General features: G+C 39.6%; 1 protein-coding gene across 1 annotated transcript; it reads left to right on the top strand.

Moving 5' to 3' along the window:
- Positions 1-6,193: 6,193 nt before the first annotated feature.
- srsf5a (serine and arginine rich splicing factor 5a) lies at positions 6,194-14,364 on the top strand. The gene is made up of 8 exons (XM_088648837.1): positions 6,194-6,309; positions 7,465-7,598; positions 7,712-7,782; positions 8,126-8,242; positions 8,991-9,060; positions 10,974-11,047; positions 11,302-11,409; positions 12,255-14,364. The coding sequence occupies exons 1-8, from the start codon at positions 6,195-6,197 to the stop codon at positions 12,592-12,594; spliced, it is 1,029 nt and encodes a 342-aa protein (XP_088504963.1). The 5' UTR covers position 6,194; the 3' UTR covers positions 12,595-14,364.
- Positions 14,365-15,818: the final 1,454 nt, after the last annotated feature.

Below are 15,818 nucleotides of genomic sequence, written 5' to 3' on the forward strand. Positions count from 1 at the left end.
TTTTGGCCATGTGTAGCAGGAATGGGCACATGATACAAAGTCTTCTGGTCTTCTGATACAAGGTGTAGTTCCCTATCATGTTTTTTCCATTCTAGGTCAAAGAGTACCTAGTGTTTATATTTTAAGATAAGTCTTTTGTTTTTCAATGAATGCTGCTAAAAATGATTGACATGCTAACATTTAACAGGGCATTTTACAGACCCCTCTTATATACCTCTGCAGTATTTTGCTTCCTTTTAAAGCATGTGTGATGGGAGCAGTCTTCCTTCATGTACGATGGCGACTCATGCCATCCTAATTGGACACTGCAGTGTGGATGTGTGACTCCTAATAATGCAGAAAGTCCATTGCAGAGATTGATCTCGGTGACACTTCATCTGTCATGAGGGGAGGAACAAAGTATAATGGATCTGGCAGTATTTTTTTTTTCTGTTTAGATCAGAACATAATGTTCTCTTCAGACATGTGAAAGGCAGTTCCATTACAAAGCCAATACTGAGCAGGGATCTCAAGGAAGTTAGTTCAACGAGTCCATTCTACAGGTTAGAAACAGATTGTGCTTTGGAAGAAGCAAACGTCCTTTAAAATAAGAATTTAATCAGCTGGAAAATGAAAAACGTGCCAGGTGTTCCCTTTTCTAGATGAAAGCAGCTCATAGGCTTTCCTCTTTAGAAAGGTTGCAAAATTCCCTGGGGTATTTGGCTTAGGTCACGTCATGAAAATGGTGAATAGTGACAGCATTAAACCTGCCAAAAATGGTTTCCACAGAGACTCAGGAAACTCAGTATCAAACCAGAAAATAAGTATGTTCTTTCAAGAATGTTTTATTTGAGGACCCTGGGTTCCTTATCAGAGGGAACGTTCAAGGGTTTAAGACTCCTTCCTTTGCAGGCAGTGCTGTTGTCTCCTTGAGTAAGCTACTGGACCCTGATTTAACAGGTCCAGCTAGGTATATAAATGGGTGCCACAAACACTAAAGTGGAACCCTTAGAATGTTTAGTGTCCCATCCTTTCAATTCACAAAATACTAAAGTTAAGACCAGCTCTAGGGAGTGATTTGATTTATGAGGAACTTATTTTAATTTACCATTAAACTCAGGTTTGATTTGTTTCACACAAACCCCTAAATATTTTCATGTTGGTGAGCTTCTTTAAGATTGGTTAAGAAAAGTAATTTTCTGTTAACACTTGAGAATTTACTATTTCAGTTAATCTTTATCTTTTTACCACAATAATAAAAATCCAGCCCAAATAATTTGATTTTTAGCTTCACATACATTCGTTGTGTATGTTTTCTCACAATTTTTTTAACTTGTGTGGCTCTTTTTGCAAGAAAACATTGATACCAGATAAACAGGAAGATTTTTTTTAGTTTGTTTGATTTCTTAAATGTGATTTATAATAAACAACAAGTTTTGTACACACATTTAATTTTCATTTTCTGAGAGTTACCTGACATAATTCTTTACTGAATAACTGTACAGATCCACACTCTAAAAATGTCTATATACAGTGTTCGCAAGACTGGAATGTTGGCAAATTCTTTCTAAAACTGTACTGGAGTATAAAATCAATTTTTACAATTGTTAACCTTTTCTCAAAACAAAAGGAACAGGACGAATTTCAGAAAGCTTGCATAATAAAAATCTAAGAAATGCATTGTTATGCACTCTTATGCCCTGTTATACCTTTACAACAAGACTGGTTTGTATATGCAGTTATAAAACATGGTCTCCAACATATGTTTGTATCTTGATTAAAAAATAGTCAGATTTGGTGCTTAAATTCTAGAGCATCTGTTGAATGTTACTGCTAAAGTGTATTTTTTACCTTTCCATACTCCAGTACACAGTTTAAGTGCCAAAATTGTGGCTTTGCTTAGGACGACAACTGAAGCTGGCTGCCTGTCTGTAACAGATGCTATGAGGAATGACTTCCAAAGGTATTTTTGCCATTTTATTAAAAAGGAAGCTTATTGTTTGTAGGTTGACCCAGTAGTGCAGTCTAGCACAGAAATACAGGACACATAACATAGCTTTCTGACTTTCATAGACTGGGTAGAAAATAATTTATTTAGCAAAATTAGTGCAATCCTTTCTAATCTTTGCAAGTACGTACTGGTAATGTCTTACAATATTTTTAAAAATTAGTGGTTATAGTATGAGGCTATCCTTTTTAATTATTTTCTTCCTCCTCCTGCACTGAAGTGAATAAGAGAACAGCTGTTCCTGTAAAGTGCTTTGTAGTGGAAGCCCTTCACTTCTGTGAATGCATACTCGCCTGTTTTCTGGAATGGTCTGGTGTAGTAGCAGGTCCTATACTGGAAGAATCCTGCAGTTGAGAGGTTGCTGGTTTGTGACCACAACTATGCTGTTCAGTGAGTATATTGGCCTCACCTCTGTAGTCAGCACTACGCACTACACGACTGGCTGAATGGCAAGTATATAACACTGATCTCTCTGTTTCAGGACCACAACACAATAGCCACATGAAATGTTTAGACTCATGTTCAGTCAGAGCTGTTTTGTTGTGTTGTGTGTGGTTCAGGACCACAACACAAATGCCAGATGAGCTGATTATACCCATCTCCTGGTGGAGCTCTGTTGTGTGCTCTATCCAGCTACATAAGGCTTGTGCTTATAGCTGATCATTTCAAAATTGGACAGCAGTTGTCTGCCTTTTTATCTAATTTTGTTAAAGGTCTACCTACCAGTCGCCAATGTGATCTTTATTACATTTTGCCAACATTTTAAAGACAATTATTACACCTTTGGGACAAAGCATTAAATATAACATTAAACTAGTCAACCCAGAAAACCTCTGATCTGCACAACACATGGCAGTTCTGAAATGTGATTTGATAAGTGTGATAAAGTACAGTTGTCAGCAATAACTCAAATATAAGTATAACCCATTATATGGGAGCTGTCTGATAGAATATGTGTGACATCCTACTGCTTTTGATCAGGTACTGCAGTAGCCCATAGTTTTTTCAGTATGACACAGCATGTGCAATTTTGAACAAACTTTTCTTACTGACACTTTATTCTATTGAAAACATGGAATTAGTTTTGCCCCAGAGTGATCATATAGGATTTTTATTGTCTGCATAGACACCTTGTTGTCCAAGGACATTTCTCTGACATGCCTTTGTTCTGAACTAAATAATAAAAAGTGATACCTATCTTTCACCTGTGCATGTTGTTCATTTACTCGGTCCAGTCATTAACTGTGTCAGGTTATTAGATGACCTATTGTTAAATGTAATTGTCTGGTCTTTCACAAAGTGCTTATTTTCCCATATCTACAGTATGTGTATATAAAATGTCTTACTTGAAGTACATTTAAATGCAATTTACGTTACTTTTACATTTGCTAGGGGTGACTTTTTAATGACATTGAAATATATTAGCAGCTGTCTGCAGTCTGAATGTGTATCACACAGCAAAGATATTAATTTCTTAAAATATATTCTGCTCTTGTGAAATGTTCATAGACAAACCCAAAAATCAGGAGAATGCATATCTATCATCCCTTTAATTAACATACAATAAGCAAACATATTTTTAATTCAAAAACACAGATCTCCAATGTGACCTTGTTAGTTTTATCTTGTGTATTTCTTATTTCAGTTGTATTCCAATCTCCTCTTTCATATCTTGTGCAAACAAGAATATCTGTAAGACCACTGTGTTTGTTTTAATTGTATAGTACATTGGTCAGGTAGGTTTTGGCAATCTGAAATGATTAAAACAGAGTCAAAGAAGGAAATTGCATTAAATGTTTTCAATTCCAAACATGTTTTTTAAGTCTTTGATGAAACTGTCCTGCTATATATTTGTTTATTTATTTGCTTCACTTCAAATTAACCCTGAATGAATTTCAATTTGAAAGTATGTTTGAGACAAATAGGTTATGTAAGTCCTTTCTTGTTAATTTATTAAAATAGGATTTAGAAAACAGCTTTGGTAACATCGTAGACTTCTGCTTTGGTCTACACTCAATTTGTCACATAGGAATTGATTGCAAAATATCTCATTGTTGTTATGTTTTCTCATCAGCTAGCATATTGTTTGGAATCATCAATGAGCCAGGAGAATATAATAAAAAGTGTGTTAACAGCTAAACTATAGAAAGCACTGTCGATTCCACTGAAACTTTGATTCTCTGAATAATGCCTCAACTCTTGTGTTCCTTTCAGCTTTTTCTGGATTGTAAAATGGATTGTCCCACTGACTCTGGGGGGGATGTTGCTATCTTGTAGTTACAGGACTTGCCTCTGACCTTGGGCCGTGTAGTTGAACTCCCTTCCACTTTGTAGGATTGGTATAGTCCACTCAACTGAGCTGCCTGAACCTTGAAGTGAAAAATGAAATAAGCTCGTCCTTGAGGAACACTATGCCATTAAGACCAGGCCCTTATTGAAATAATCTTTAGTTTCCACAGAAGGAATTGATTTCCAATAGTAATCCTGATGTGTTGTAAGATACAATTCCAACAAACTTCTGCAAAACAAAAACATAGATGCTAGATAATCATTTCAGTTTCACTGGATTCCTTCACACTTATTTTGCAACTTTCTAAATCCTGACTAAACATATTTCTCTTTGATGAGATAAAGTACCCAGATTCAATTACACACCGTACACATCTTACAATTCATCACGTATTAGTGAAACAAATAAGAAGGCATGAAATAACTCTTACGTGGTTACTAGTCACTGTGCCACAATTGCAGAATCCTTTTCCTTTTTCAGGAGGATTGTAACAAGATATGCCAGTGATGCTTTAAAATATAATTGTCCCACATACAGTAGTGATTTCAGCAAAAGAATGTGTCTACAAACATAAGCTAATGTTGGCCAATACCTAAATTAATTACAAATCATATTCATGTGTGACTGATGGCAATGTGCCTTGACTGTCCCTTGAAATGTTGAATGTCATAAAGAATGGTCACTAGAGCAATGAATGAATTAAGGCTCTTCTTACAGGCCAGTGAATTTCATATATACTGTATATATTTCATGTGCTAAGGTTGTGTCTGGGGCACAGTGGTTGTGCCCTACAGTATTAGCCTTATATGTTATCCCTCTCTCTTGTCCTGTGTCAGCAATAACCACAGAGAAAGTTAATTGAAGTGGGCTTGCAGCAAATAGCTGCTCTGATGGCAAAAGGCAGAATACATCTGTATCACTGCAGGTCCCACAATGTCCTTCAGTTTACAAATCTTGAGAACATTCGGCATTCGGAGACAAATTCCATATAATGACGCCCAATTACATCGCCCTCTAGTTTTCCGTTTCCCTTACAATAATGACAATGTGCAAGGAGGTCATTAAAAATGTATTTAACTGTACCTATTTCAGGCAGCACGGTGACACAGTGGCTAGTATTGCTGCTTCTCAGCGTTAAAGTCCTGGGTTCAGTCCCAGACCTGGGGTGCTAACTCTGTAGTTTGTATGCTATCCTGTGTTTGGGTGGGTTTCCTCCCATTGACCAAAGACCTACATGTAGGTTAATTGGCTTCTGGGACAACTGCCCCTGATGTAAGTGTTTGTGTCCGAGTGCGCTCTGCGATGAACTGGTTTATCTTGCTCTGTGCCCATTGCTTACCAGGTTAGGCACTGCCTCCCCCACAACTCTGCATTGGATAAAGAGGTTAGAAAATGGATAGATGTACATATTAAATTTGTTTTAATATAACTGAATTAACTACAAATTGTTTTCACATCATGACTCGTTATTGGTAATTATTAAAATGATTACCATAATCCCTTTAGCGACAATACCATAAGGCTGTTACGGTAGGAGTGGTAGGCCCGTTGTGAGCATCACCACCTTTACATTGAAACAACCGAGCAGTTTTTTCTAGTACGCTGTTGTACTCTAAAATGACTCCCATGATATTTATTCTAGACAACAAATACAAGTCTTTTTTCCCCAAACACTTCCTTGCAACTATGTATGATAAACATTAATACAGTTTCGCATACATAAAAACATAGTATAGACAGTCCGCACTATTACAGTGAATTCGGTTTTGGTTTTCGCTATAGCAACTACACCCATTCTCGTGTTTACTTCGCGAGAGAGGAAAAAAGGTTGGTGTCTCAGAACTCTTAGCTTGTGACGTGTTTATATGATCACTGACGCAACCATCTTAAAAACTGTTGATTGGATGTTTGTATTCCATGCTCCACCCACTAGGTAATTTGGATACGCCTCGTCCGTTGACGCCCATTTCCGCTGTACTGCTCGCGGACTCGCAGTCGCCATTTTCCAGCGGAGAATCTGAAGGAGCAGTAGGTAGGTGTGTGGGTAGTCGGCGAAGGTCATTGTTTAAATGTTGTATACGTAGCTTCTTTTTATATTGTGCAATAATTCAGAAATGGATTGCTCGCCAGTAGTATTCAGTGTATGTTTAAAAAATACGTGTTTAATCGGCATTTTCGCCAATTTTCTCTTGCTTACACAACATGAGGGGCGCTGTTTGCAGCGCCGCATTTGTCGATCGGTGATCTCGATATTTTTACCTTGCTTTCTGTTCCTGTAATGGAAGAACCACATTTTCATGAACAAAGATCTCTAAGCTTTGGGAATATTTAACTTTTACCCTGGTAACTGAGCGATTAGTTAAAATCCGAAACGTAGTTGTTTACTGTTATTTACATGTTAAAAGCTAGGTAAAGTGGCTCAGGGATGGGGAAAAAAATAAAAACGGTACATTTTTCTTTTTCTTATTGTTTGGTTGAATTTACGTTATGTTAAGTTCCGTAATGGCTGCCTTTGAGCATATATACGTTTGGATGCGAAGATGGCGTGTCGTAGGCCCTGCAGTGGTCGTGATGGGCGACGTCGCTTTGCAGGCCTAGCATTTTCTTTGGAGAGGCTGGTCGATTTGCGTAGGCCTGTGCTACGTCAGCCACCCCTGGGGATCCAAAGAAGGCCTAGTGTGAGCTGCAGCTCCTGTCAGCTGACTAGCGCATCGAGGCTTGGTCTAAAAACAGCGTGGACGTGCTGCATGGCCCGTGGCGTTCGCGGGTTTACGTATCCGTGTTGAAGGATTGCTTCCGCTGCTCCATCTTATTTTCGTTTTAGATTTTAATGTGGCGTTTTGGAAGCTTTGCATTTCATGATTGTATTGTAGCCTCAACAATTTTTAACTCTTAAAAATTCAACTCATCTGGAACCTTGCTTCATCCCCCATAGGTATAACTACACATACATAGTCTGCTACAAATAGACTTTTTACGTGTTTTAATTTATTTTTATTTTTTTGAATGCGTTGGTTAAACGTGTTTCTAGACTGCTGAAGTATCTAATGAGTTTATTCTCCTAATGTAATCGAGAGAACGTTTAAAATAGCTAGTTTTCCGGTTTATATTTTTGTGGAAATGGAGGTTGTGATTGGAGAGTTGATATTTACATTGTGGGAGGCTAAGACTTCGTTTCTTTGTGCAGCTGTAAACATGAGCGGTTGTCGTGTCTTCATCGGGCGCTTGAGTCCCCACGCCAGGGAGAGAGATGTGGAGAAATTCTTCAAAGGCTACGGGAGGATTCGGGAAATCAGCCTGAAGAATGGCTTTGGGTTTGTGGTAAGTTTATTAGTGTGTTTGTATCATATTTTATCGAATCGGGTGCTCACATTGCTTGTGTATTATAAGAACGTTTAGAGCATCAATTTTTGTTGTCTTTCTTAAATCTGCAGGAGTTTGAAGATCACAGAGATGGTGATGATGCAGTCTATGAATTAAATGGCAAGGAACTCTGCAGTGAAAGGTATATTTTTACATCTATATGCCTAAGAAGTTACAGCTGTTTACAGTTGCTGAACTGGAAATTTTTTGTTGAAAGTTGAATGTTGGGATTGATCAGCTTGAATTGATTTTACACTTTGATTTCACTACCAATGTATACTTTTGATCACCTTAATGTAAAAGTGATTTTTCACATATTGCTTTAAGGCATGATCACTGTCCCAAGAATGAGAAGACTGTACAGCTTGGTTAGGTGTCTGCCAAAATAAAACCTTGACTGGGATGAAATCTGTTCCTATGGTACTGTATTTAAGTTGTTGAAATTCTTGTTGACCCAAGCCTTGTGTGCCTTACGATGTGTTTAGGGTCACCATCGAGCATGCACGCTCTCGCAGAGGGCGGGGTGGTGGAGGCGCTGGAGGAGGTGGCAGGTTCTCTCCCCGCTTTGGCAGCTATCGCCAGTCTCGCAGCAGTGGCTCACGGTAAGCAGCCGTCTTGTGCCAACAGCTCGCCGTTTCTAGACTTGTTCAGAGCCAGACAACACGTTCTGTTGGAACCTCACCTCGAACCCCAAAATCATTAATTATGCAAGCTCATGAAGCTTTTCAGTTTGTGGTAAGAAATATGTTTGAATTTGGTCGTGATTTGGGGATCCTAAAATGTTTTGCAAAGAGCCCCCCCCCCAGTCATAAAATGAGAATAGGTTGTGATTTATATGTTCTGAAATGTTTTGGGTATATAGAGGTTTAGAAGTTGCAAGTAATATTGTAAAAGAAAATCAGATTTGGTTGGATTTTAAAATGACTTTCAGTTTTTGGAATGATCTTTAGGTACACTAGCATGTAATATGAAAGGGGGACCTCAGAAGTGTGAGACTGGGGGTCTGTAATGCACATGTAGTGCTTTTTTAGACACTCCACTCAAAGGTAATGGGGATTCCCCTCCACCACCAATGTGTAGCCCCACCTAGATGATGCAATGGCAAAGTGTGCCAGTAGGGTCACCACACATCAGTTATCAGTGGGAGGAAAGCAGTAATAAAGCCAATTCATAGATGGGGGTTGTTAGAAGGCCAGGAGGAAATTTGGCCAGGACACTGGGCTAACACCCCTTCTCTGTAGCAGTGTTGGTATAGGGACCATTAAGTCCTTTTGTTTTCTGCGTCAGCTGTAGGAATGGATTGATTTTTTTTCAAAAGGCAGTTTTAAAGCCATCTTGATTGCTTTTCAGGTATGGCCCCCCAGTGCGCACAGAACACAGAATCATTGTTGAAAACCTCTCTTCTCGGATAAGTTGGCAGGTGAGGAGGCTCAACAGGATTCACTTTAAATTTGTGGAAATTGCATATTACTTCAGTGTTTGTTCTGTTATATGAAGCAGCTTTATTATTAATTATTGTATAAATTGGTGTTTTAAATTAAAATCCTTTGCCATTTGTTTTAAAAACATCACACTTTTTTCCCTCTATTTTAAAGGTGATTTTAAATGCAGATTTATGACTTCCACTCTGGAATCTCAAATTGAGAGCTGAAGTTTGAGAAGCTGCTTACCTTTGTCTGGCAGCAAGTTCACAACCCCACCCCTAACCTTGCAGGTGTATCTTTCTCTCATCCTTAGTACTTATTTGGCCTTTCAGTTCCACTATGCTGGAACTTCAGAAGCTTTTTGCTTTTGCTGTTTTATAGTTAAGTTGATCAACACACATTGAAGATTCTTACTCTTTATAGATTTAAATCTTCTAATGAAACAAAGTTTCTAACGAGCATATAACCTTTTTTTTAACAGCTGCTTTTGTTATGTTGTGCGCAGTTGCATGTACCCATCTCTCCCTTACAGGAATGTACCTGGGGGGGAGTCTAATGTGAATAGCGCCCTCTGCTGGTGTGTGTTCTGAATAGTGTCCATTTGGTGCCTCTCCCTACACACAGTTGCCGGTGGTCTATATCTTGGCTGGGCCCCATAGCGGGTGAAAGTGGTCTAGCGCAGGTCAACTTTAGGAGGTCCATAGCTGCAGTCTGGAGGGTCCGTGGTCTGGCTTCCCTGCCTTTTCCCCTTCCCTGTTTGGTTAATCGGTTGGCTGACGGAAAGGGTGGCGTTAACAGTTGGCGCCTCTTTGCTGTGGTGGTTCCTTACTTGTGGAAGTTGGATTCCGAGACCCCCAAGGCCAAGGTCCTTTCTGAAAGGCTATGCACTGCATTGGTCCTGGTTTGCTATTTGGACAAGTGGCTCTTTGCTTAAGGTCTGCCTGGGTTCTGAACGGTAAGTAGCACAAAGCTAATGTGATGGGGATTATGTAAGGGTTGGGAGGATAGTGACCAGGGTGGTGGGTGGGAAGGTTTAGAAAGTTTACAGAGATTCAGAAAATTTCCACAGCATTCCAAAGATCCAGATGTTCATTTCTCATTAGACCCAATACATAAAGTATAATTAAATTACAATGAGACGTACTAGGTGATGCTGATTTGGGTAAACAGAAAACAGAATTTTTTTCTCAAGCTTAATTATGTGGGGTGGTGCAGAAATGAATATTTTGCATTCACCACTCTAGAATTGGAGTTGACCCCCCCTCACACACGCATCCTTGTTTGACCTTCATAGTAAATGTAGTGCTCATTAGGCTATTTGAAATTTTAAATCCCCAAATAGGTGGGGGTGGGGGGACAGATACTATTTTCTTCACAGATATCTGATTTTATACATTTTAATGTAGGTTTTGTGGAGGCAGGTGCTATTTGCTTACTAATACATGGTATTTAAATTGGAGTGTGCTATATTTTATTTTATTTTTAGAGAATTTAGTCTGTTTTGGAATGTGATCTTTGCTTTGCATTCTAATATTTTGTCAAAAGCCAGTTCTGAGATATAGTGGTCAGACACTGCACAGGGTGTCAGGTTTTACATGGAACATGTATATTCAGATTTTAATATAGAACACTCTTCTGTCTTCAGCTGTAGATGAGGTGGCAGCTTGTCTGGATAAGTACAGGTGTTCTGGAACAACCTTAACCATTCCCCCCCCCTCTTAAGTTATCTGTTAGTCTTCTGAGTATTTAATGTTTGATCACAGAACTGCAGACTGGCTGTATAAATGCATAAATGCCTCTTAGAAGGCATGTCATTCTGTCCGCACAATGTTGGACAGATACATATTTTGAGCTGCATAAAATTAGTTTTGTAGGGCCATGCCTTAACTTCATTTTATTTGTAACACAGGATTTGAAAGATCTGATGAGAAAAGTTGGTGAGGTGACTTTTGTGGATGCTCACAGAACCAACAGGAATGAAGGGTAAGTACTTTGTGAAAGAACCGCATCATTTAGGAATAGGGCTGTAGCACAGCATTGATAGTTAAGATGAGTACACGTCATTAAGTAGCAGTTCCTGTAGCTTTATTGTGGAAGCAAGTTTTCTCAACGTAGTCTTATGAAATTCTTAAACCTTATTAAAGAGGCTAAAGTGAAGGTCCCATTTGAGAAGGCATAACACTTCTGTAAATTACTGTAACCATTAATGTTTAAAATGCAATTTTCTTTCTTTTCAGTGTGGTTGAGTTTGCCTCTCGCAGTGATATGAAGAATGCTATTGATAAACTAGATGGGACAGAGCTGAATGGACGCAAGCTCAGACTCACTGAGGATCGCAAGAGGAAGTACGTACAGCCAAAACTACTTAAACCACACCTTGTTGGCATTTTGAATGTTTTTTTATATGACTTCAAATTCTAGCTTCATTTCACATATCTACTGCTGAAGCTTTGTTAGTTTCTAGGAGTTGATTGGTAAAAGTTTAATAATGCAGCTTCCAGAACCACTCATTAATCCTTGTACTTGACCAATTTGCATATGGTTGTGTATTTTGCCAGGTGAATGTCCTGACATTCTTCTCAGTGGAAGAGTGTGTGGTAGTCAACTATATTGTGGTTAAAGATAAAACACCTAAAGGGCAGTGAACAGCGTTTGTTAAAGGGGCATATAGTGCCAGTGACTACAAATGTCATTTACATCGGTATGAATCATTGTAAATGCAGAATGTGATGAGGCACATACTTTTACCTGTCAATATAGGTATTCAAAGATACCTGTCTGTTTTGTCATGGTTAGACAAATTGGTTAGTTGATTTCAAATTAGGCGTTAATGAAAATCTAGCTAGAATGAAAATCTGGGGACAGTGGACCTTCAAGGCTGGACTTGAGCATCTCTGCTGTAGGGTCTCTACAGTGGGAACCCAACAGAAGAGCTCGGCAGTCCTGTTCTGAAGAGCCATAGTCCTGATGGTTTTATGGACAACCTTAAAAGATTGTTGAGCTGAAGTCTGGAAGGAGAGTTGACTACTCCCAATTACCCGATGGATCCAATCAAGTTATTCACAGCTTCACTGAAATATCTGGGTGCCCCTGGCTGTGTGGCTTGAGCTGTGGACTTGCACCCTGCAGGAAATGAACCGGTTGTGATCTGTGTTCCTTGCTGGTAACTTTTTTTCTCTGCTTCTTCCAGCCGGAGCAGAAGTCGCTCCCGATCCCGTAGCTACACCCGGTCCCGCAGCCGGTCTCACTCCAGGAGTCGCTCCAGGTCCCGGAGCCGCAGCAGGAGCCGCAATCGCAGCCGCACTCGTACTCGCTCGCGCTCTCTGAGCCGCACCCCGGAGAAGAAGACCACGGGCCGCAGTGGCCCCCGCTCTCCTTCCCGGTCCAGGTCCCGGTCCAGATCCAGATCTGCATCCCACTCTCCCCCGCCCCCAAAGAGACAGTCCCGCTCCCGCTCTCGCTCCCACTCTCGTTCTCGGTCCCGGTCCCGCTCCCGCTCTCGCTCACAGTCTGCCGAGACTCAGCAATGAGGTCAGCTGCACTCGGCAAGTCTAGATTACGCATTTGCAGTGTGGCTACAGTCAGTGATGTTTAAAACAATACTGGAGGCAGGTGCTCTGAAGTTTTTAACTTTGTTTTCAAGGTGAGTCTTGGTAGATCCTGTGACTGCAGTGATCACAAAAAATTTCTTTGCAGTCCCAAACTACTTCATTTGGTATTTTCAGACTGCAGTTGACCAACTTTTTATTTTTGCATTTCCAACTATCTAGAATTCTACTGGATGGTATTTGTATTTGCCCTGCTATTTTCCTCCTGGTGCATACTATAATTTTCCTGTCAAAGAAGCCTCAACCCTTTTGTGTTTTTGACTTAATGTAAAGTAGTTTTTCTTCTGATATTATGTATACTTGCAGTAAATGTCAGAATTGTGCAAAACCATTGTTTTGTAATTATCCTTATTGGTCTTTATACTGCCATTGTAGCTAGGGCTTCTGATTTTTTTTATGTTCAATAAAGACCATTAAAACACTTGTGGTGTAGGGAGATTAAATTAGTTTTCCCAATAAACACTGCAAACTGGAGTTTTTTGGTTTACATTGACTTCACACTTTCTCTATACAGTTTGAAATGCAGATCATCCCACATATTGACTGCACTCAACTCTGTAGATCTGGTGTAAAGACTTGTCTAGGTTGAAACAGTTGTAGATGCACCATGGATTTTAAAAACACTGGGAGCTGTTTTCACACAGGTCTAAATTAGCCCTGTGTTAGGCAAGTTTGTCTAGAACTAGAGCTGTCTGGAGTTTTGTAAACCAACCCTAATTGTGCAAAATATTGCAACAAAGTATTTGGTCACAATTCAGTGTGCTCCTGATCACACCATGAATATTAAATGAAATAAAGGAGGTCATGTGTAAGTATTGCAGGGTTACAAGATCTTTTACCCAGTGAGTGACTAAAAATGCAATTCTGTGTTTACAGAATACCTGTAGTCTAAAGTTATAAATTTGGTCTTGTATATATGCAGCAATATAAACACTTTGATATGGATACCAAATGTACTGGAGAATGCATTTTCAAAGATTCTGACAACACAAAAGTAGTTAAAAGCATAGGCCCTGTGTATTTTAAATGGTACTTTTGATTCTTCAATAACAGAAGGGTTCTCTGAGGCAAAATTAGATGGTTTTTACAGGAAGATCAGGGTCATTCTCATGTAAAACTATGGACCTACTTGGAGTTGGACTAAATTGGTCAAGGTAAGCTCGTAATTAGCTCAGTTCTCAATGCAGGTATGAAATTAAACCAAGTAAACACTGTAGCCCTCCACAACTGGAGTTGCTTTGCTGCATTGTCAGGTGAAACGTGGTGGTAGTTTGGTCTGTAATATATCTTGCTTTCTTCAGTTTCGAAGATATTTGCAATTGATTGTAAAGATGCTTATTGAACCGTAAAGCTTCATAAACATTTAGCACCCTCAAGATGCATACGCTGTGGGATGCAGTCCTGTTGTACAGTTTTTTTGGGGTATAATTTTTGAGAATGGACTTGGAAGTTACTGTTGACTTTAGATCTAAATTCTTTTGCTATGAAACTAATTTCTTCGTGGGGGAGCTTTTTTAATACACAACTTTGTAGATTCAGTTCTTCCACTCCCTAGTCTTTGTCCACTTTGTGTAACAAGAATTGATGAAAACCTCTGCTGGTGATGGCAGGTTAATGTCAAGATTTGTCCAATGTTGAGTATTTAAACTGTGAAATGGATTTATTGCTTTAATAAAAAACTGATGATCAATATGTTAATTGGTTTTATTTTTTGTGAACACCTTTTCAATGTGATATGTCCATGGGTTGTTACCTTCAGCTTAAGGATAAAACTCAATCAACTACACTTGTAACATTTTGAAAATTGGTGATTGTCACCAATGCCCTGCCCACAAAATGCTTATTATTGCTGATACTATGTAATATATACTGTGCACTCAGTGGCCATTTTATTAGGCCTTTCTAGTATCAGATAGGGCACCCTTTTGCCTCCAAAACAGCCTGAATTCTCTGTGACATGGATTCAATAAGGTGCTTGACATTCCTTAGGGATTTTGGTCCTTGCTGACACAGTAGCATCACACATTCATGCTGTGAACCTCCCGTTCCACCTCATCCCGAAGGTGGTCTACTGGATTGAGATCTGGGGACTGTCCAGGCCATTGGAGTAAACTGAACCAGCTTGAGGTGATGCGTGCTTTGTGACATGGCACATTATCCTCTTGGAAGTATCCATTTGAAAACAGGTAGACTGCCGCCATAAAGGAATGCCCAAGGTCAACAACAATGGTTAGGTACGCTGTGGCATTCAAATGATGCTCAATTGGTATTAAGGGGCCTAATGTATGCCAAGAAAACATTCCCCACACCATTACATCACCACCAGCCTTGACACAAGGCAGGATGGATCCACAGATTCATGCTGTTTACACCAAATTCTGACCCTACTATCTGCATGTCGCAGCAGAACTCGAGATTCGTCAGAGCAGGTGACGTTTTTCCAGTCTTCAATTGTCCAGTTTTGGTGATCATGTGCCCACTGTCACCTCATCTTCCTGTTCTTAGCTGACAGGAGTGGAACCTGGCGTGGTGTTTTCCTGCTGTAACCTATCCGCTTAAAGGTTTGATGCGTTGTGCGTTCAGAGATGCCCCACTGCACACCACTGTTGTAAAGAGTGGTTATTTGAATAGTTGTGGCCTATCTGTCAGCTTGAACGAGTCCTGCTATTCTCCTCCGACCTCTCTCATTAAGGTGTTTTCGCCCACAGAACTGCCGCTCACTGGATGTTTTTTGTTTATCACACCATTCTCTAAACTCTAGAGACTGTAGTGCATGAAAATCCCAGGAGGTCAGCTGTTTCTTAGATGTTGGAAACAGTATCTGTGGTAGAAAAAAGTCTGGTATAGTACCAGCGATATAGTATACTTGAATGTGCCTCCTGCATTTTTATCATCATGAAGCTGGAAGACAACAAAGCAAAGGTGAATTGTTCAGGAAACTGAAATAAAGATCACATCTCTTGTGTTGTAAATTGCACAAGTAGGAATTCAGCTCACACTTGGATTTAAGCAATAACATATTTGTATGTCTTAGCCAATTTGATATAAGATAAGTGGTCAGATGATGAGACTTCCTAAGAGACGACAATGTATGTAAATGTACAGGTTGGCTTCCCCAAAGTTGTTTAAGTGATTACCTCAGTGGT

Source organism: Lepisosteus platostomus, chromosome 10, assembly GCF_059453375.1.
Source record: "Lepisosteus platostomus isolate fLepPlt1 chromosome 10, fLepPlt1.hap1, whole genome shotgun sequence".
NCBI lineage: Eukaryota > Metazoa > Chordata > Actinopteri > Semionotiformes > Lepisosteidae > Lepisosteus > Lepisosteus platostomus.

Coding starts and splice junctions, on each gene's coding strand:
- srsf5a (XM_088648837.1), top strand. CDS start 6,195: ATGCTCCACCCACTAGGTAATTTGGATACGCCTCGTCCGTTGACGCCC. Junction 7,599..7,711: donor AGAATGGCTTTGGGTTTGTG/GTAAGTTTATTA, acceptor TTAAATCTGCAG/GAGTTTGAAGATCACAGAGA. Junction 9,061..10,973: donor CTTCTCGGATAAGTTGGCAG/GTGAGGAGGCTC, acceptor TTTGTAACACAG/GATTTGAAAGATCTGATGAG.